General features: G+C 42.2%; 1 protein-coding gene across 1 annotated transcript in view; it reads right to left on the reverse strand.

Moving 5' to 3' along the window:
* Positions 1-19,052: 19,052 nt before the first annotated feature.
* The window catches only part of ABCA13 (ATP binding cassette subfamily A member 13), a 377,080-nt gene continuing 373,145 nt past the window's right edge, over positions 19,053-22,987 (reverse strand). The window contains 2 exon segments of the mRNA XM_090049781.1: positions 19,053-19,853; positions 22,469-22,606. Coding sequence (XP_089905907.1) covers positions 19,764-19,853; positions 22,469-22,606 — 228 coding nt within the window. The 3' untranslated portion in view covers positions 19,053-19,763.

Raw genomic sequence — 22,987 nt, forward strand, 5'->3', positions numbered from 1 at the left:
TAATAAAGCACGTGTTTTCATGCTGCCTTGATTAGAGCTGCTTTTTTAAATTGGGATCTTAAGCCTGAAGAATTGCCTTCACTTTTAAATGCAAGTCAGTCGCTTAAGGACAACATTCTGTTCTTCCCATCTGGACAAAATTTCCATGGACTGACACCAGGGATAACTTTGGTCCTTCATTAGTGAGCCATATCTGTAAGGCTCCCATCCCCATTCAAGAAAGTCTTCTGGCAATGCTCCCCACTGCCCCCACTTCTGGATTTGATGTCAGAGGAAAATTCACTTCCAATAGAATGTGATCACAGTAAACTGATAAAGGCTGTCCCAGGTGAGACTGCAAGACAAACCAGGAAATAAACTTCAGAAATGGGAACTTTGGGTTTGAATCCTGTTTGGGAGAAGGCAAAGCAATTCAGAGGGAAAGGATCAAGATGGACGGCTATATACAAAGCTGAAGAGAAAACAGAGGAGGTTTTTGATAAACAGGCAGGAAGGATCAAATCCGTGTACTTTTTAGATATAAGCCAAGAGCCCGTCTTTGTTCTCACACCAGAGTAAACAAAATAACTCACCGACTATAGCAAGATTTCTGACATCACCCAGGCCTTTTAGCAGCAACTAAACTCTTAACAGAATACGGCAAGCAAGGGTCAAATCTTCAAATGGTCAAAACAGGCTCACCTTAATTCAATGGAACAACATATATTTATGTCACGCGCCAAGTATGTAGCAATGAAAGCAGCCAGGAGCAGATCCAGGATTTCCCAAAGGGGAGTCTAGGCGTTGCAACCCTCACTTCAGGGGTGGCTATATCCCCTGCTCCCAGACTCATCTGTGCACACCAGTGCAGGCATACCATGCCACGAGAGTTCTCCAAGGACTTTTAAAGTCCCTAAAGCTGTGAAAAGTCCTTCCTCCCTTCCCCTTGCCAAGGTGGGCACACCCCACCTCCCCTGTTGGTGGCTACTGATTTGTCCACTATTTAGGGGCTAGGTAGGGGCTGGGCTCAGCAGGGCATGGGACAGCAGCAGCAGCAGCCAAAGCCTAGTGGGAGAGTAGTTCCCTCCACCCTGCCAGGTCCCCAGGGGAAGGGGAATTCCCACCCATCTCTGCTGCCGCTGTCCCCTTTCCAGCTAAGCCCAGCGCTACAACAGGCATGAATGGCATTTGTGCTTCCCCCACTTCTGGGACAGTGAGGAAAGTGACAGCCAGGGGAGGTAGGGAAGATGGGTATGCCTCAGAGCAGAAAGGGAAGGGGGGTGGGGTTTACCTGCTTTAGGGACTTTACTCAGAGGCTTCTGTGGTGTTGTCCAATCCAAAAGGAGCGGGGGGTGCAGCTGTACCACCACACCCCCTCTGGATCTGCCTGTGTAAGCAGCCTGGCAATGATATAAAGAACTAAAGATAAACACAAGTGTGTGAACACTGGAAAAAATCCATGAACCACAATGTAAAGCAGCAGCAAATACAAGAATGAAGCAAACAGAACCAAATGCTAAAGATCACAAAGTTGTCATCTGCATGCAGTACACAACTATGACAGGACTGCACATGTCTCTGCTACACACAGAAGGCACTGCTAACCCTGTGACAGCAAAAACTAGGATTCCTGGTTGTCACATTTGCTGATGCATTTTGCATGATAGCCACAGTCACAACATGGTTCCCATCTTCAAAAAAGGAAGGAAGGAGACCCGGGAAACTATAGGCCAGTTAGTCCTACCTCAATCCTGGGTAAGCTTTTCAAGAAAATTATCCTGGCACATATCCACGAGGGGCCAGCAGGGGAGATTATATTTAGGGGCAACCAACACGGGTTCATTAGAGGCAGGTCCTGTCAGACCAACCTGGTGGCCTTCTATGACCAGATCACCAAATCCTTAGATGCAGGGGTAGCAGTGGACATTGTCTTCCTGGACTTTAGGAAGGCCTTCGGCACTGTCTCTCACCCCATTCTCATTAAGAAACTGGGGGACTGTGGTGTCGACACCTACACAGTCAAATGGGTTGCTAACTGGTTGAGGGGCCACACCCAGAGAGTGGTGGTGGATGGGTCATTTTTGACCTGGAGGGATGTGGGCAGTGGGGTTCCACGGGGCTTGGTCCTTGGGCCTTCACTGTTCAACATCTTCATCAGTGACTTGGACAAGGGGGTAAAGAGCACCCTGTTCAAATTTGCTGATGACACTAAGATGTGGGGGGATGTGGGCATGCTAGAAGGAAGGAATAGGCTACAATCAGACCTGGACAGGTTACAGGGGTGGGCAGATGAGAATAGGATTCAACACCGACAAGTGCAAGGAGAGGCACCTGGAGAGGAAGAACCAGCACCATACCTACAGGCTGGGGAACTCCTTTCTCATCAGTGCAGAGGCAGAAAAGGATCTTGGAGTTATCATTGATGCCAAGATGAACATGGGCCGGCAGTGTGGGGATGCAGTCAGGAAAGCCAACCGCACCTTGTCATATATCCACAGATGCATCTCAAGCAGATCGAAGGAGGTGATACTCCCCCCTCTATGCAGCACTGATCAGGCCGCAGCTGGAGTACTGCATCCAGTTCTGGGCGCCACACTTCAGGACTGATGTGGACAACTTGGAGAGGGTCCAGAGGAGGGCCACTCACATGATCGGGGGCAGCAAGGCAGGCCCTACGAGGAGAGGCTACGGGACCTGAACCTGTTCAGCCTCCACAAGAGAAGGCTGAGGGGGGATCTAGTGGCCTGTTACAAACTAGTCAGAGGGGACCAGCAGGCACTGGGGGAGTCCCTGTTCCCCCGAGCACTACCAGGAATGACTAGAAATAATGGTCACAAGCTGGCAGAGGGTAAATTCAGATTAGATATCAGGAGGCGCTACTTTATGGTCAGGGCAGCTAGGATCTGGAACCAACTTCCAAGCGAAGTGGTGCTGGCTCCTACCCTGGGGATCTTTAAGACAAGGCTAGACAATCGCCTCGCTGGGGTTGTTTGACCCCAGTACTCTTTCCTGCCATGGCAGGGGGTCGGACTTGATGATCTGCTCAGGTTCCTTCCGACCCTACTAACTATGAAACTATAAACTCCTGACCAGAGTATGCACATTTTTTCTCTTTTCTACAACAACTGTCTTTCCAAATTAGTGGAACAGGCACTGGAGTTCATATGGATCAAAAGCAAGCAGGTGGTGCAGGAAAGTGCAGCTGCAGCAAGGAGGAAGTTGATCATGTTGCTGACATTCTATGACAAGAGAAAGACTGGTCTACTTTTTATGGGTACACCAGAGAGGAAACAGGGTGCAGAGTCGCATCCAACTTCACCCTTAAAGGAGACAGCTATATATGAGGTGTCTCTTCTCTCAAGCTGAGGGTGCTACAAATTCCAATAGAAGTATCTCAGCAGGCAGCAGGGTGACCCAAGCCCTTCTGTGCCAGCTAACACTTAAGTGCTTGGAGGAGTTTGTAGCAAGTTACCACCACTGTGCATATGTCCTGAACTCTCCTTAAGGCATAGCCTCAGAATGCGGAGTTTCCATCCAGCACCACTCAAGACAGGTCACCTCTCTAGCCTCAATGCTTCACTGCCTTTCGGAGCAATTATTTGGTCTGATACATTTGCTTCACTTAAAAATCCTCAGTTCCTGGATGATTGAAAGCCAATTTAAGGCCAACTTTGCTAGGCAAAGTTCACCATACGTAGTAGTATTTCTCTCAATTTAATCTTGCCTTATTCCTCATCTACTTTTATGGGTATCCTAAAATGCTATTTCTAGAGTACAGAAGGAAGCTGAGTCACAGTTGTATTTATTTGAAGTCACAGCGTTAATGATGCCAGATGACAATTAGCACTTTTGGTACAAGGAGAGGGATATTCACAACTCATTGCACACAAGATGTGTACACATTAGTCTCAGTAGGATTTACGTGTTAGTTCCCTGTGCACTGAGATGAGAACATCGCCTAAAACATCTTTAGCTTTCCAAGGCTAAAATCAGGTTGTTTTTTCCCCCTCAAAACACATGGAAATAGTCTAATCTAGTTATGCATAACATCTGTTTGTAGGCACAGAATCAGATCTATGAATATTACAGAGCACTAGTCCATTTGGTCACAATTAATTACCATAATTTAATAATACCTGCTATTTATACAGTGTGAAACACCTGCAGGAAATATTCTGTAACATATAATAATGATCAGTGTATCATCTTTATTTTTTTTCTTCTGTTTAAAGCAATTTTTCTAGCAGAGAAAGATTTAGGTCAGCTTACATAGTTTATGGCTAACAACTAGTGCAACTGAAAATTTTCCATGGGATGCATATGTTGTTGGCAGGTTAACATTTGCCCAAAGGGGCCTCTGATGAAATGAGGATTTCAGTTTCTATCACTGCCAGTCCCATAACCTTAACCTTCATAACCATGCACTCAAAATATTCACAGTAATGAAAACAAATAGTACTGCCACCACCCCAAAAAATCAACAGTAATAGAGACCATGAAGCTGAGCAGTGGAAATATTCCAGTCTTGAACTCTTTTGAGACATCACTTTAGGCTTTTGTTTTCAAATGTCATTAGTGGCTTTCTGTTGAGCACCTGCTTTGTACACTGAATCTGTACTGTTAAAGGATTCCAGCTTTGACCTCATGCTCTTTTCTGAGAATTTTACATTCTTGCTCCCTCTGGTATTCTGCAAAATCACATACAAATATCCCTACCTATTCCTTTCCAGGACATTTTTTTCAGCACTTCTCATCACATGTAGCAAACAAAGTTACTTAATAATAAAAAGACACTGTGCCAGACTTCCTTACGACAGAACTTTGATATATAAATACTTTTACCTCTCTTTGGCATGAATGCCAGATAATTCATAGAATCAATACTTTGGTGAAGGGAGGACCCCTCCCCATCCCTTTAAATCAGTCAAAAGAAAGCTAAATGCCTACAGCTTATGTTTGCCAAATAATGCAATATCAGAATCTGGAAGAGGCATGCCCCGTGTGACATACTGAAAACAGCTGTTACAAGTTTCCCTCGCTTTACGTGGGTTCTGTATGTGCAAATTTGCTTTTATGAGATGACCCTTTTTATACCAAAAATTCGTTGTACGTGAGGTAAATTCACTCTTATGCGATCAGCGTGGTGGAAGCCTGCAGTCAGCTGTTTTGTGCGGTGCACTGTGGGAGTGACATGCACCAAAATATAGTCTCTTGTGCGGATCTGTGCTCCTCACTCGTTGTCTGCAACACGTGTTTCTGAACTTGCCATGCCCATTATGGCTTCTAAGTGTCCCACTAGCTTATCTCCTACCCCTCTCCCTGGTCCATCAATGAAGTGCAAGAGAACTTCACTAACATGAACACCTTTCACCGCCCTCTCTTCACACCAACTAAACATTCACCACCACCCTGTGCTTGTGTGTACTGTCTGCTGTTGGCGAGTACCAAAATTGTCTTGTAAAAGTGGTAGAAGTGGGTCTGGGGGTCAGTACAATCAAGGTCTTGGAACATATTCCCATTCATTACATTGTAAAGTGGGTTCCCTTTATGTGAATTTGAGTTATCCACCATATTCCAGGAATGCATGTACAGCATAAAATGAGAGAAACCTACAATTCCACATGGCCAAAGATACTAGCTTCTCACATAAACCAAAACATCAACATAAAAATCAACTAACTTCTCACATAAACCAAAAAGTTCAAAAGCGGGAGTTCAGCTTCATCCAGATTACTCATTCATATCAGTGCCTCCATGTGCACATACGCAAGTGATGGCCATTAACTTCTAAGACACAAGCTCCTCATTTTAAGATTAAAGACATAAACATCACTCTACTAGTCATTATCCTTAACATGTAGAGATGTTTTCAAGTCAAGAACTAGAAGCTGGGACTCACCAAGTAACAAATTCCTGACAGATGCAATTAGCTGCAATGGAGAAAAGTGCTAAGCAACATCACACTTTTCTCAAAGTTGCAGTTAACTTTTTCTCAAAATTTCATTTAAATAATGTAAAATATAATGATGCAATACAGTTGCATAAAAACATTCATAAATCTAAAAATGCAAAGTTAGCATAACTGGTACAATGAGGTCTGTTAGATATTCCAGTCGCTCTGAAACAACACTGCACAGGGTTGGTGACTACAAACTGTTCCCATTCACATCTCAGCAGGGTGCAGCATACTCTTAAGGCAGCATATCAACATGATTAACTAGCTCACTGCTGAATAAATGTGCAGAAGAGCAGGAATGGTCATATTGTAAATATCTGCACAATGTGGTATGTCTCCCATCTCATTCTGCTGCAAATGTGGATAGAACCTGGGCTGTACACAAAGCATGGGAAAGTAACAGCACTTGCCATTACCCAATCCAGTGGTTCTCAACCCTTTTAGGCTCAAGACACCCTTTGGAAAGTGCTAGTTCTTAGCTTTCACTCATTTTTTCACTACAGAAAAATAACAGAGCAATTATTTTGTTGACAAACTCAGAAAGACCATGACAAGGACAGAATGTTTTTAACACTGTGGATTCCTATTTGAAATCTTTGGATTTAACTTATGAATCATCTTCCGACACCTAACGTTACATGACAATCCAGCTGAGAATCCCTGATCCAATCAAATGCCTGTAGCTAGTCAAAGAAATACTGCATGGTGAACCCATGAAGGACCAATTTCCCTTCTTAGTTAAATCAGTGCAATGTGGTCCCTGCTCAACCTCCTCCCTCCCCCTGAAAACATCTGTAAGATTGAAGAAGGGAGAATCTTTAGGTTCAGTAGCCTTCAAAAGTTAGGTAATTGTCCAAGTCATCATGTTTTCTGTGATGTAGGTAAAGCATTCTTGGTCTAAAAGATGTAGATTTAGCAGGATTTTTTTTTCTGTTTTGACTGTAATTACTGTACCAAACTCACCAAAGGCAATTTTCTTCTTAACAGGCAAGCAGTCTTTCAAATGCATGTGCATAGCCCACCCACGGCATCCAATCATTATGACATATTCCTTTGGGATTTGTCACAGGGCAAAATTCTGCTTTCTACACCCTTGGGTTCAGCTTCCATTGACTGCACCATGAGTTTTGCCTGTTTCTTGGAAGTAGCTAGATATAATCCTGAGTAATATCTAAAAGGAGTCATTAGAATCCACTGTCAAATATGCAGCAGTTTCATAAAGATGTTGCCGCCTGTTGAATTATGGACCGCTGAATTAGTCTTTTTTGATATATCATTTCATAACATTTTAAAGGTCCAACGTACAATCTCTCAATAGCCAAACAAGGTCATATCTCCCCCACCCCCTTCCTTGCCAAATCAATTTTGTTTGAAGCAGGAAAATGAATCATTCTTCCCTTCCAACCTCTCTCCTCCCCAATCTCTAATGTTTCTGGGCTTCTCAGACTCTTGTTTGGTCCTAGATCAAAGCAAGATAAAAGTGAATTAGAGATTTGTTTAATCTGCTATTCACATCTGACAAGAGATGTGCTCCCCGTTATCCAGTGCCAAATTAGTTGCTGCATTTTGTTTCACTACATTTGGGAGTAAAATGGTATACAATGTATTTGCCAAAAATAACAACATGTTATTTAAACTGGGTAAATATTTTACATGCTTTTGCAAATAAGGCAGAAAGGTCTGCACAGACAAAGGAATGGCAAGAATCAAAAGTGCATTGCATTGTGGGTGGCATGTGTGTCTTCATTCAAACTGACACAGTGACACAGAGGGTGGAGTTGTCAAGGGCAGCTAAGTGAATCGTTTTCACAGATTTCATAGACTTTCGTAGACTTTAGGGCTGGAAGGGACCTCAAAAGATCATTGAGTCCAGCCCCCCACCCAATAAATAGTTTTCACTTATTAGGTTTCAAAAAGAAATCCTCCAATTATTTTTTGCTCATAAAAATCTTTCATTAAAAATGGCCATGTCTTTTCACCCCAGTCTCTTTATCCTTCTCCTTCTCCTTATCATCATCAATGAAGGCAGGAGAAGGAAGAAGGGAGAAAGGCAACAAAAGTGCAAGAGACAGTGGAGGCCATCTTTAGCATTTCAAACATGAGCAGTTCACCTAAGAACGTAGAAGTGAAGGCCTGTGCTGAGACACCAAAGCAGGCTATCAAGCAGATACAAGCGAAAGTACTGGCAGAGGTGTAGCTTGCCTGTACTGTGCCCTGGAAAATAAGCTCACCCTAGCAGCTGAACGATTGGCAGCTACTCCTATGCTATGTGCCACTGGTACTACTCTGCCCTCCCAGCTGCTGGAGCCAGAGCCAGAGCTACTGCAGGAAAGGTGCAGGGTGTAGGACAGGATGGGGGTGAGAGATGGGCGGGTGAGGTGCCCCTTATCTCTATTGTAGTGCCACACCCCCTTTACTCCATACTTAGAGCTCATACCCCACTTGCCCAGAGTTATGCTGAGAAATGGTGACCTTTAGTTTCTTCTGACAACAGGATCAACATTCTGAGAGAAGAATTGGACTATGCGATAGATTTTCCAGCTGACAAAACTGATTAGGTCCCATTGAAAAGCCTTGCAATTTGTCAATAAGTTTTGACATAGTTTTACATTTGGTCTTCTAATTGTCCCTGCAGGGAATCCCATAACCTTTAAGTCCTATGTGCATGCTATCCATAGCATTTGCAGAAACTAAGTGAATACAGCTTCGTGGGTCATATACACTGCCAATATATCCTCTTTTAAAATTTGTAAATCATCAAAAGTGTCATTTTAATAAAATCATCTAATAAAATCTCCATGATTCATCAGTCTGCATGTGGGTGGGTATTTAGTTTTCTGTGAATGTTCAGTTTTCAACTTTTCAGTTGCATTGTTTAGATCTGAGTGGAGACATAGGTCACATTACAAGTCAAGGAATAGAGTCAACACCAAAATTATACCTTGGAATAGGTTTTATGGTACAAATAATTATGCATTCAAAATTTGCTTTTGTACGCATCATGTTCTCATTCTGTTAATGTGTCAGTCTGGAAAGTGGTTCACCAAGAAATTGGTTCCACTATGACACTGTTGGAAAGCCACATACTGGCCACATCTACACATACATTAATGTGCCATAATTATGGCACATTAAATTAGTACCTGTTAAGTTAGAGCCTGTTAGTACCTAATAGCAGGTAGTAACTTAATGCACTGTAATTGGCACTACTGCACAGTACCGCCAACACACATTTTTATGTGACACTAATGCACAGTAGATTAATTCTGCACATTAGTGCATTAGCATAGTTTTCACCATGGTGCACTAATGCTCAGTAGAATTAGTCTACTGCACTTCTAGCATCTTGTGTAGATGTGCCCACAGAGATGAAAACAGTTGAAACAAATTAAGCATATTATGCTGGTTAAAGCCAATTACCTACAATTAATTTGCTGGTTGCCACAGCATCATCCAGTGAGTACCATGTAGAACTGGATGTGAAACTGAAGGGGGAGACGGGTTCAGGTAAGCTGTAAAGATTTGCAGAAGGGCAGGCAACCTTAGCAGAAGAAGTTCACTCAGACTTTGAGGTTGCTCTCAGTTCGGAATATTCAAAAAAAACCCCAAAAACCCAAAAACCCAAAAAACCAACGCATGGTATTATAAGTAGAAAAAGTGTGAAAGACTAAAAGCTTGGGAGCATGTAGTGAAAGTCAGTAACTCCCTACTAGAGAGGCCATGGTAACAGACTGCAAAAGAGACCTGCCACTGAAGGCAAGGGAGCAGAACTGACCAAAACACAGGGCCTGTAATGGAGTGACCAAGTCATAGACAGTTGGTCAGAGTGGAACACGCTTGGTCAGGGGTTACTGGTGTAAACCAAGGTCAAGCCATGGATCAGTCTGAGTCAGGGACATCAAGCCAAAGGTCAAGACAAGGTCCTGGTCAGGACAAGCAGTTTATCCAGCCTGGGAGGTATAAGACAGAAACTGGAAAGATCTGAAACAAGAACAATGAGGAATACATAAAAAAGTCCAGAGGTTCAGAGCGGACAGGTTTAGAAGTTTCAATCAGGCCAGAGGCACAGCAAGATGGGCTCAGTTCACATAGCAGTGTGGGACTTTCACCTGAAGGATGACTCAGCCTCATTGTCTCATTTCCTCCAGCTAGACCCTAGCACCAAATCCGCTCCAGCTGGGTCATGACCAGGAATGGGCAAAGTCCGGCCCAGGCTCACATAGGACTCCATTTCCCAGCAGCTCCTGCCCACGTGGCTGCAGTCAGTTTTCATGTAGACCCCAGAAGCGGTGGAGCTGTGGCAGCACGAGGCCAGGGTTTCCATGGAGACCAGCCCCAGGAGCACTGGCAGGGAGCGCAGCTGGACAGGGAGCTGATCCAGGGCTGGGATCTTGCAGCCGTGACAGCATGGTCCAGAGCTAGGGCAGAGCTGCGATCTGCTGCCTGCACACCCTGGCCCAGCTGCGCACCCTGCCAGCAATGCTGGGGCTGGTCTCCATGGAAAATCTGGCCCCATGCTGTCACAGCACCAGTGCTCCTGGGGTCTCCATAGAAACCAGCTGCAGTAAAGCAGACAGGGGCTAAGGTGAAATGAAGTCTGGTCACCAGCCGGATCTGCCACCTTGCTCATGCCTCGGCTTGACTCATTACATGTTCAGCCAAATTCTCTGGGAGAATTTCTGATAGCGTCCTGCCACACACTAGTAACATAATTAAAGGGAGTGGGGGGAATGGGCAAGGGCTGCCTTTCAGAAGATAGGGGAGTGGATGTATAAAGGGTGTAGAAAAGCTGTAGAGAGCCTGGTGAAGGATAATGAAAAAGGTTAGGGTGCTGGGGCACATGTCTTATGAGCAGAGGCTGAGGGAACTGGGCTTATTTAGTCTGGAGAAGACTGAGGGGGGATTTGATAGCAGGCTTCAACTACCTGAAGGGGGATTCCAAAGAGCTAGACTGTTCTCAGTGGTGGCAGATAACAGAACACGGAACAATGGTCTCAGGTTGTAGCAAGGGAAATTTAGGTTAGATATTGGGGGGCGGGGAACTGTCTCACAAAGAGGGTAATAAAGCACTGGAACAGGCTATGTAGAAAGGGTGGCTGGGATGGGTCTGGTCCTGCTTTGAGCAAGGGGCTGGACTAGATCCCTTCCAACTCTAATTTTCTATAATTTCATAGAGAGAGAAAGACCTACCACAAGGGATTTTCTGATTCTTTTCAAGGTCTCATGTAACCGCTAGAAGTGACTGAAATGAGGGCTCCTGCCTTTGAATGTGCTCTCTGCAGATATCTGCTCTTAACTTCTGTGCCTGGATCCCAGACAAGTGTCAGGTGCTTGGTGTTCCTAACTCTCGCACCTGAAGCTGAGACAGGCCTGGGCATCAGTAAAATGAGAGAAGTGTGCTGAACAGTAGGGCTGTGTGAAATTTCTCCCGATGTTTCATTTTGAAGTTGTTTTGATGCATTTTGAGGTCGAAACAGCAAAATTAAAATGAAACAAAAGCCTTTGAAACAGCTTTGAAACAAAACAAAGGCACTTGAAATGTTTCAAAAGTTTCTAAATGTTTCAAGTTTCAAAGCTAGGCTTACTGGCTTCAGTGCTGGTCCCAGCCAGCAGCAGCAGCCTCCTGTCATACGGCAAGCAGATCAAGGGCTGCGGGGGCTGTGCTGGACAACTCCAGAGGTGCGGGCCCCCAGTCTGTCTTTTGGATTACAGGAGGCTGGTGCTGCCAGCACCGATCTTCCCAGCACTGGGTGGGTGAAACGAAATGGCATCAAAACAGCAAAATAGTTTTGACGAAATGAAATGGAACAGTGCTTTCAAAACAAGACAAAACTCGAAACGAAACACTGTTCCATTGAAACCTCAACATGGAAGTCAAAGCAGAACAATGCTGTTTTGCACAGCCCTACTGAACAGGTTGGAAACCTGGCAGAGTTTTCTTTTGCCCTGTCTAACCTCAAATTCTTAATAGTCTTGCTGAGATTCTGCTTCATGGAGCCAGTGGCCTATTGTTTTCATATCCTTAATGTAGTGAAGTGCAATTGCACTTGAATAACTGACAGCTTGTTAGTATTTGGAGATACTGAATGCCCCGTCCTTTGTACTTTCCTACTCTCTGTGCCTTTTGGTCAAATAAAAAGTTGCCTATTTCTAAAATCAGCTTTAAACATAGGTGTGGAGTCAGTTCTTCTCTGAACACCAGGTCATACATCTCCTTGCTTTTCCTGGGCTAAACTGGCACATACCTGCTTCCCTCTCTCTCTCCCCCTTACCCCAGCCCAAGGATGTCTGATTCTCACAAATTTATCTAAAGATGCCAATGAATTAAAAAGTCATGAGAGAAAAATAAAAGAAAAAACAAACAAACATTGGAGTAAATATTTCATAAGTTGAATTTCATTTAAATAATAAATGCTGAATGGGAGCTGTGCATGAGGCAGGAACCATTCAAAGGAGTAGGATTTGGACACCAAGACTGAAGGGCAAGGAGGAGAGAGCAGAATGATATCATGGAAAATAACTAGGAAAAGACAGGGTTTTTCTCCTCAGGGCCAGGCCCACTAAGCACTCACAGCTGGCAATTCTCCCTGCTCCTCCCACCTCTTGTCCCACACACAATCCGCATGCATGTAAATGAGTACACAAAGGGAGAATCAGGTTCATTGAGACCCGTATGTAATCAACACATTTTGCAAAAAACAGCAACTACATTTTCTCTAAGTCAGTGGTTCTCAACCTTTTTTTTTTTGACTCAAGACACCCTTCCATAGCTGTTCTGAATGTAGTGGTACCCTGCTTGGGAACCATTCTTGCACTCTCTCACAGTATGTTTATAACCATTTTGTACATACTTAACCTTGTACCAGGATGGTACCTTCACTTAAATAGTGCTTCTCCTTCTCTGATATTCACACCCTTAATACATTTACAAAGAGTAATCATAGCCCCACAATACCACTTACCTGACAAAAACCTGAACCACTGCTCTAGGTTCTGCTTTGTTGACCATCAGATACATTAGTGGGGTATAAAGCTGGTACAGCAGTTGCCAGCAGCATTTTCAGGAAAGTAATGAAGAGTTGACCCTCCCTCATGTCTTTAGGGTCACCCTCCCAGCTCACCTGGCCTTTGGGGAAATTTGGTGCTTTTCTTACATACCTTGCAAAATGTCCAACCATCATTCTGCACCCAAATTCTGTTTCCTCATACTCTCCCATCATCTGAAAGAGTCAGTACTTGTGACCAAAGAGGCTAAGTGACTGACTTCTAGCATGCAATTCTGGTGGGATATACTTTGGGTGTTAGGGGGGGCTCAGTGTGAGCAAGTGTTGGTGTAACATTGCCTCTAAAACATATCACCTTGTGTCCCTTCCCCGGTCACCCCAAATATTCTATCATCTGATCCCACTTGCAGTTCCATCCACCAACTTTTCTGATTCTCTTTGCCGCCTACAGTTCTCTTACCGGCTTCATCACCCCACCTTTCCATATCACTTTCTCCTCTTATCTCATGCTCTGTTTCCATCTTGTTTCTACCACCCTCTCAGGGTTAAAATTTTCTTCCCTTTCCAAGCCATTTCCTAAATAAAATTAATCTCTATTGTCTCTGGCCCAATTCTGTCTCTCCTGCTCAAGGTTCTAATATCAGTTTCTTTTCTGACCCTGATTTCCTCACCCACAAAGTTCAATTTACCTGATTGCTCTTTGGAGATAAAAACAGAGGGGCCTCTTGACTGGACCTGAGAAACAGGATAGTAGAATTAGGACTGCAGCTTCCTGATGGTTTGTTTGTCAGGCTAACACTTCCTACTGACTCACTAAAATGACAGTAAATCTACATACAAAAATTCTTATTGTCAACAGTGCAATAGAGCAGTATCAATGTCAATAGAGTAATAGTGACAGATCTTGGGCATGTTTCATAATCAGTCCACCCCTCAGTTCCCCATCTGTAAAACTGGGATAGCACTTTCTTTTCCCATACACTCAGCTTGTCAATTGATATGGAAAAACTTTTCAGAGAAACACTTGCCACATAGTTCAGAACGTAAATGAGTTTCAATACTGGGTGATGAACTCATTTGTACCATAACAGAAACAACAAATAATTTTTAAATTTGGGATTGATGTGGGACCTTTTCTAATGTAGATTTTACTCTGTGCTGTTGCACATATTAGAAAAATGAGGCATGGGTGGGAAATGTTGTGATTTAATTGCCTTTCTGGCTTTTCCTCCGCTAGGGAGATTTCCTGCATGAAAGAGCAAAGGACTATCAACAATAATAATTCATGCCAAGGACAAGAACCTCTGTAATTTGATTAGTTTCAGGATTCAAATACATTGTTGTATAAAGCAGTATCTGATCATTTTTCCTCTTGAACCTAGTAAGTTTTGCCCCTTTGGTTTTGAAAAAGGATATGAAAGGTATGCAAGAACTAAATGAAAAATAATATTCATTATATCTGGCATGACTGTGCTGAATTTAAAACCATGAACATCTTGGCTGCATCCACATGAGTATGTACATTTAGTTCCCCAGAGACAAGTAACAGTGGCCCACCTTGCACCATCATTACTTGTCCCCGGGGAACACCCGTGGCACATGCAATTTCGTGCACAGCAAGTTATCCCAGGTGGGGTAGGAGAGGCTGCCTTACCTGGGGTGCAGGCGGCCTCCCGGGGCTGCAGCAGCAGTAATTCTGCCAGGTGGCGCCTGGCTAGCAACTGCACCGCAGCTCTGGGCAACCTGGCTCCACTTTTGAACAGCATGCCCAGAGGTCAAAAAAAGTTGCAGGAAAAAAAAGGGAGCAGCACGTGCACGGGAAGTGCCCCCTTGCAGTGCTGAGAACATCTGAATGTGTGGTATGTGGCACTGCAGTCATGTCTGTGGCGCCACCTATGCACAGCTGCATTCATCTGGATACGGCCCTTGTGTACAAGATTCCCCCTCCCCTTAAAATATTTACTGTAAAACAAGGCTTTTCCTACACTGTAGGTCTGCAAGATACCATTGCAGACCCACTGAAAAATTCTCTCTTAACCCCTTAACTGAACATACCAGCTACTAATTCAGTAAGGAGTTGGATCTATAGAAAATTCTTGGTGCTTTATCAACATTCTGGGGGAAAAGTTGTAACCATTTCAATTATGTGCTTAAAAACACATGCACTTGTTACTTTATTTACTCAACATTCAAAATTGAATATGATTAGCACAGGTGTATTACTGATTAGGGTTAGGAAATTGTCTCATATTTTTACATTTTAAAACAATTTTGAAACTACCAAAGATTTGAACTCAAAAGAAGTTTCAGAGGTTTTAAAAACGGAACAAAGAAAGGTGGCCTTGGATCAGTGGCCTGGTTCCCTCTAATCTCAGAAACAGATTTACTTTTGAGATAAAGCAATTATTTATAGTACTACCTATCCCATTGAAAGTAACCTTTAAAAATCAATTTAATCTGAAGTCTCATGACCTTGCAATAATACAATTTCCTTTTGCTTTCTCACCCAAACATCTTAAACTGAGATAATGTTTATCCAATATGAGTCCTAGTTATTTTATATGATAAATGCAACTGATTTTTTAATGTCAATCATTCAAAGATATGATTGGACCCAGGACGGTACAATTACTGCACAACTTAGTATGTCCATGAGTAATGCTAAAGAGCTCTTGATGTATTTTAATATTCCTCATACCAATAGTAATGAGCTGCTGTCTGCAAACTTCACTTTGGAATTGCACTCAGTGTTCCATAATGTCTTGTTTAACAACTAAATTAGGGGACTTTTAACTGGAGGAGGCATTGTTCTGATTTTGTTTCCTGTGGTTAATTGCTTTTTGCTTGTCTAGAATTGAATTTTCATGATTTTTCAGTACAGAATCAGAACTACTGATATGACTGAGAGTTAAATTTATGCTTTTCACTGTGAGTCCAGTATTGACAGCTATCCTTATCTGAGCATGCACTTGCTGTAGAAGTTTAAAAAAATCCTACATGTGAATATTTTAAGCCCATTATGAATATTATTTTAAAAAACGGAATTCAAGATAGTTAATATTTACATGTTTCAATAGCATGCAGAGATTGTACATCTGGGATACCCTAACATAAACACACTGTTGTCAAATACATTTGACAATATAAATAATTCACCACTGAACATATTCAGATGCTATATAATACAAAAATATGTACTGCTTTTATTTTATAAAAGGCATTTTTAACAGCCTTATTTTGGAAACAATGTGGCATTTCTCTGGACTACTTGATTTATGTTTAAAAAATGGAAGTTACGAAATATATTCAAATACATCTGATGACAAAGAAATGTGTCATCTTAAAGTCTTAGGTAATAGCACCTTTGTTCTCTAAATCATCATATAATTAATGATATATAGGGTATAATATACTATATATGCCCTGTAAGCCATAATAATATCCATGCTTGAGCATATCTATACCTGTTTTACTCTGCTAAAGTGCAAGTAATATTAGTATCTGATTCAACCTATGCTGGTATTGGCAGGGGTCAATTTCTTATGTCATTTGACACTGGAGCTTTTCAACAGATGTAAGACTTTGCTTCCCCGTTTCCACTTCAACCTTTCAACCATTCACTCATTTTTAATTTACAATTTAATTCCAGTTCTATCCTTCAGAGTAAAGGGCACATTGTCAGGAAGACAGAGAAATCTCTAGTGCAAACATGAAGCTTTCCTAATGGAACTCATGGAACAGAAAGTTACAATTATTGTGTAAAATTTTTGGTTCTTTGATTCAAAATCCAAAACTGTTCAAATGCATATTCCTGAATTCAGTGACTCTTTCAACATTAAGATTTGAGTTGAACTTTTCTGCAGAGACTCAAGGAATAGATTTTTTTTTTTAATTAAAGAAAAAAAACACTTCAAAGACTAGACTAGAGACTTACGTACTTGTGGAGTGCAGCAATTCGAAGATTGGGATTCTGTCCTCTGAGACAGAATCCAGTATGCTGGAACTCAATTAGATTTTGACCTTCTTCAACCATAAAGAACAGGCAAAAAGACATTGTTTGCTACTTGCTTAAATTAAATTGGGTCCCTTAAGAAACAGATGAAGAGATTCCAAGATGAGAAGTATTTTTAACAGAATTGTATTCAACTGCCAGTGTAAAATAGAACTTATTTACTTTATTACCTCATTACACTAATAAAATGTCATATTTGAATCAGAAAAATAATACTTAATTAATGACACTGGCAGAGCTCCCCAACTGATCATTCACTAAACTTCATTTATTCAGTCTCTCCATACTGAATCCTTGTGCTCTAAATCTTCCTTTGTTCTTCATAGGCTGCAACACTGACCCTTTCCTTGACCTCTTGGGCACACTTCTGAGGTACAGGCTCTGTATGTGTTTTTCCTTCACCTAGCTGGGACTTCGTAGCCCCAGAACCTGCGCTGACCTACCCAAATACTCCATTTACTGAAGTACCCCCTTTCTCAGAGCTCTGAGTCTTACAGACAGAAGTTACAGAAGTCTCTCTGTTTTGAAACATCTTCATCTGACCCCTCATACAATGAGGGTTCAGATTTTCATCCAATCGGCCATTTTTAAGATGTCTGCAATTGTGCACCTGTGTTTGGTCATGGCTATAGCTCGCTTTCTGTGGCCAAATTGGGCACATATTGTCACTTCTGTCCGTGCCCTCAAGAACTCTGTATTTACAGCTCATCTCCTGAGACATATGCAGTAGTGAAGGCAAACAAACACAGATACTTTGGAAGGTTCCCCAAACACCAAACACTTTACTTCCATTAGCAAAAGCAGCATAGCATTTAGGGTAAAGAGTATGAATAGTTATTCACCATTCCCTAACCTTTGTTGTAGCTCAGGGGTGTCTCAGGAGTTCTGGGTCCCGGACTAGCACGTGGCTTCTCTGTCCCTCTCTAGTCTCATATAGCCAGTTTTCCTCTTCTTGCCTGGCCCTGCAGTTAAGCAAACCCCCTTTACTATGAAGACACACCCTTCCGCTCTGCCCAAACCTCCAAGTTACTCTAATGCCTCCTCTCCTGCCCACTCCCATGCAACTTTCTCAGGCCCTGTGCTAAAAAGCAAGCACTGACAGACATATTGTATTCTGCTCTCCCAGCTCCAGCCCCATGTAGAGTCTGGAAAAAAAATGGTTTTAGTGAGAATGTGACCATAACAATTAACCCAGGTCTTTGCACTGGAATGGGAATAACCAGTGCATTAATGCATTCTATTGCCCCATGTCTGGAAGACACATGGCACAGTCCTGACTCCAAATTAACTATGACATGCAGTGGTAATCTCAACCAGAAGCTGTATGTAGCCATATTCCCCCAAACAATTAAAATTAACTTTTCAGGATGTCACATAAAGAATAACCTCTTCAGAAAGGACAAGACCATGCTGTCAAAGTGGGAAACATGAGTTCTAACTTTAAAAGACAAATTATTAGGTTCCAAAAACACATCTCTCAGTGTGAGACTTGAGCCCTTCTGTGTTGGCTTGAAAATCCTATCAGATACCAGCATAACCTTTTAAAATTACATCCTGGAACAGCTCGGCATTGGCACAGGAACATTGAAACACTGAGTGCATCTGATCAGATCCTTTTATCTCAATATGTACAATTTAATTTTCACAGAAACTGTACCACAGAAATATTTTTCTATTAAGTTACAATGTTCTGTGATTTCAACTATCAGTTAATGCAGACTAATAAAAGTAGTAAAAACAACTTTCACACAGTTCCCAAAGGACTTGATTTTAAAAGAAAGCTTAGAGTTCCCCCCCCAGGAAATTCTAAACTTTTTTCCAGCCTCAAAACAGCAACAATATGAGGAAGAAGCATGAAAGCAGCTCAGTTTTTATTCATTAAAAGACTTCACTTCAGCAGCTTGGTGGCTTCATTGAAGGCTGTAGTTTGACCATTTACAAAAAAGCTTAAATCAGCATAAATTTAATACAAAGTTTACTGATTTGTGTGTATGCTTATCTCATTTACTTTTAATATATCATTCAAACCTATTTTCACATTCTCTTAGAAAAAGAAAAAAACAGTAATTTCTAAAAGCTAACAAAAACAAAGTAGGTCATTATTAAAGATATATTCAGAATTCCTAAAGAAGCAGACCACGGGTACAAGGGAGAATTTATTGTCATGTATGATTTATCAAATCTTGCTAAATTAACATAGCCGTGAGGCAAAGTAGTATACTAATACCCTTTTAAACATAAATCCCTTATGAAATGTAGTGCCTCTTTTATACAATAATACTAATTTAACTTGTCACAACACAGAATTGAATTAATGGAAAAGTCAAAAGGCTCTCATTTGTGTTATTAGATACAAATATTGTATGATAGCATGGCTGCTCCCAATATCCAATGGGTTTTTCCTCCACTGTAACCCCCCCGATGTTTAAATGTGCATGCAATAGAAAATTATTGTAGTCAAATTAATATAGATTCACCAAAAAGATCCAGCTATAGACTGACATTTCCACATCAGCCCTTTTGCTATGTTATATATTTACGTTAATTAGGCAAAACAGACTCTTCTTTGATAAAGTCCAGCTTATTAAAAAACACCCAAAGAGAACAATTTGGGGTTTTTTCTTTCTTTTTTTGGCATGCATACATTTACTAATCATTCTTACTACTAAGTGGTGCTACCTCTGACTTTGGCCTCTAAAATTGAAAGCTTCCCTCCTCCCCACCCCAGCCTCCCACACACAGCTTGGCTCTGTCCAGTTGAAAAATGTTATTGCTTATAAAAGATACTGCTGGATTATGTCCTGCTCAGAGCCTAGACTGGCAGACAGTAATGATGACTGGTGGAAGAGTCTTGTGCAGAACGAGAGGTTTCCTGCTGGTGTTTAGCAAAATTAAGAAATACCTGCAAGACACAACAAATCAGGGCTTATGCAACAGTGGAAACATTAGCTGGAATGTTTTTATATATCTTCGTGATCTTTTCCTCAGGTCATGTTTAAAGACATGTTCTAAAACAAAAGTTGTGTTTTGATATTGATGGAAACCCTTCAGTTTATCAAGTTATAGATACTATACGAACATTTTTTTACCTTTAATCATGTTGGAGTTTGCTTATATTTAACGAACACAAACTAAGGAAAAAAATAGATCAGGAGTTTCTCATCCTACTCCTGTGTAACTCTATAATGTCAGATGAGAGCCCATATATTTAAAGAAGAAAATTATATGCCCAGGCCCTTGCATGACATACAAACATGTTATCACACAGTAAAAAAAGGTGGGGATTGTAGCACATCAGCTTCCCCACAGTGGCCACTGATACTCATCATTGCATCCAACAGTAAATGTGAGTAATGCACAGTAGCCTATTCATTGTCAAGGGGTTTCATTTACTGTGGGTCAGGCGCTTGCACATGGGTACTTACTGTGGAGAAGCTGAAAAGCATCAAGTCCTCGACCTCATTTACATCTTTGTAACTTGCTCAGGTGCCCATGCCCTGACCCTGAATAGAGTAAAATGGTCTGGGGGCTCATCTATGTGATTTTCCAATGACGGTCTGATTCAGCCGTAACTAAACCCTCTTATTTCATGTTGCCTCCATTTATATGAAACGTATGGGGTTTGGAACCATGCAAGTCTTTGAATTGTGGTGATTCTTCGTTCAAATAAGCATATTCACAGTCAAATATGATCAGCCAATAACAAGAGTTCGTTACTCAGAAGTACTGTTTTCCTTTTTGAAGCTTTTACACATTCAGTCAATGAGCTGAATAATGCTAGGTGACTGAAGTGATTAATTGTTCACCATCAAGAATGAAGAATAAACAAGCTGGAGCAAATAGTTAATGAACAGTCTGCAGCATGAAATTTGTTTGCATAAACTGGTTAATCAATAGCTAAAGTACAAGTAGCTTCATGAATGATTTGCACATGAGGAAAGGCACTAAATTTACACCAAACATCAAAAAACAGTTAATATATTAGCCAGTTCTGCTTCTTACTATTTTCATAACACATGAGAAGTTATACATGAACAAGTTCTAGCACATCAATAGCACCCAGGAATTTCAACACCACCCCTATATTATACTCTTGTCAATCTGTATGTTTCTAAAGTGCCTCCCACTGTGACATGTAGATTGCAAATGCCAACAAACTGCATACCTGATTCAAAGAAAAAAATACCAACCATCTGAGCTAAAGGAAAATCTCCTTTAATTACAAGGTAATTATGCTTTACTACAGACACTAGACCAGCTCTACATAAGCCTTATACCAGAGGCAAGCAAGATATGGCCTGCCAGGCCATTCTATCTGGCCAATGGGGCCCCTAAAAATTTTAGAAAATTAATATTAATCTTCTCCTGGCTGCCTATTGAAGATCACAGGAGCCAGGGGCAGTAGGACCCAGGAGATGCTGGCAGTACGCAGCAGCAAGTCTGACCTGGCCCTGCCCCACCCCCAGCCCCTGCAACCAGAAGCCTCTGCCTGCCACCACTTTCACTACTTCCCTGCATGCCCACCTGCCATCTCCAGCACCACACGGCCCCCAGCTGCATCACTGGACCAGGGGAGCATGGAGCCCATGCCAGTACCCCAGGGCCAGGAGCAGGAGGTGGGATGTGTGTGTCCTTACAATGAGGGAGAGGGAGAGAGAAAACAGAGCAATGAGGGAACAGAAAGTGTATGTGTGCATGTGCAATGAGGGAGGCAGAGAGAGAGAGAGAGAGAAAGTACGTGCATGTGGCACAGTGGTGTGAGTATATGTGTGTGTTCATAGGGCGAGTCCCACGTGCGTACCCCATCATACACATGCACCCACACCCCTCTTGCACTGCCATACACACAGATCCCACACCCACACACTCCATCCACCCTCTCCCCCACATATAGCTCCCCACAAACTCCATACCTACCCACATCCCACATATCCACACACATACCCACATGCTCCCTCATCCCACACCCACACCTCTCCATCCCCACAAAGCCCCCCCACACACCCACACTCTCCCCCACACCCACAGCCCCCCACAAACCTATACCCAACCCCACACAATATACGAGAGTAAGATTTCATTTTAAGATATTGTGCAGTCGCCTCTATGTGCACTAAACAAATGCATGCAAATCAAGACAAAAATATTTTTTGAAATCAAATTAATGAATGTTGTAGATGTTCATTTTTTAGAATATAATTTGGTATTTTTCTGGTTCTGAGATGACAAAACCCCTTGCTGAAAGGAGTACTTCTGGGGGCAAGGGGAGGACTTCTGGTGGCAAAGGCTGGAGATTTGGGGGCAGGACTTCTGGTCCCAAGATGGTGACCAGGGGGCAGGGCACCTATCAAGGGGTGGGGCTGGTAGCCCTCAACAGCTTGCCAAAATTCTTGAAGGGGCCCTCTGCCTGAAATAATTGCCTGCCCCTGCCTTATACAGTAGTCTTCTATTGTATAAATAATTAAAATAGCACAGCACATTCCAAAACAGAAAGTCAACCCAGTGAAAGAACAATACCTGTTCTAAAGTAGTTTGGCCAATAGAGTAGTGTTTGATCTGGAACAAAAGTTTGTGGTTTTCCAGGACTTTGAAGAGCTCTGCTAAATAGCCCCATCTGTGCGGGACATCATACTCCAGCAAATTGAGATGCTGTCCCTAAAAAATAAACATCCATAAATATTATTGACTATTCTTGTAGCAATATATATGATATGTGCTCTGTAATATAATCCACATGGCTCAAGATCAGGGGATCAGACGTCATAAACAAGTCTACGGTTAACAGCAAATACCGATATATACTTTCTCCCCTATCTTGATTCTTTGTTTCCCGATTTAGGGATGCTCAAGCTCACCATACTGAATCCTTCTTGCCAAAGAGTTTTCAGTTACAGCACCCGCCACCACACCCATGTCAAAGTAACAGAATCCAAATGAAGAGTTACGATGTCATTGCTGTCATGTCACAAAGGCTACGTACAGACATTCAAAAGCCCAAGGCGGATTCGAACCAACTTATGTGGGTTTCTCTAAGAG

Source organism: Crocodylus siamensis, chromosome 5 (genome assembly GCF_052110815.1).
Source record: "Crocodylus siamensis isolate JL-2025a chromosome 5, ASM5211081v1, whole genome shotgun sequence".
NCBI lineage: Eukaryota > Metazoa > Chordata > Crocodylia > Crocodylidae > Crocodylus > Crocodylus siamensis.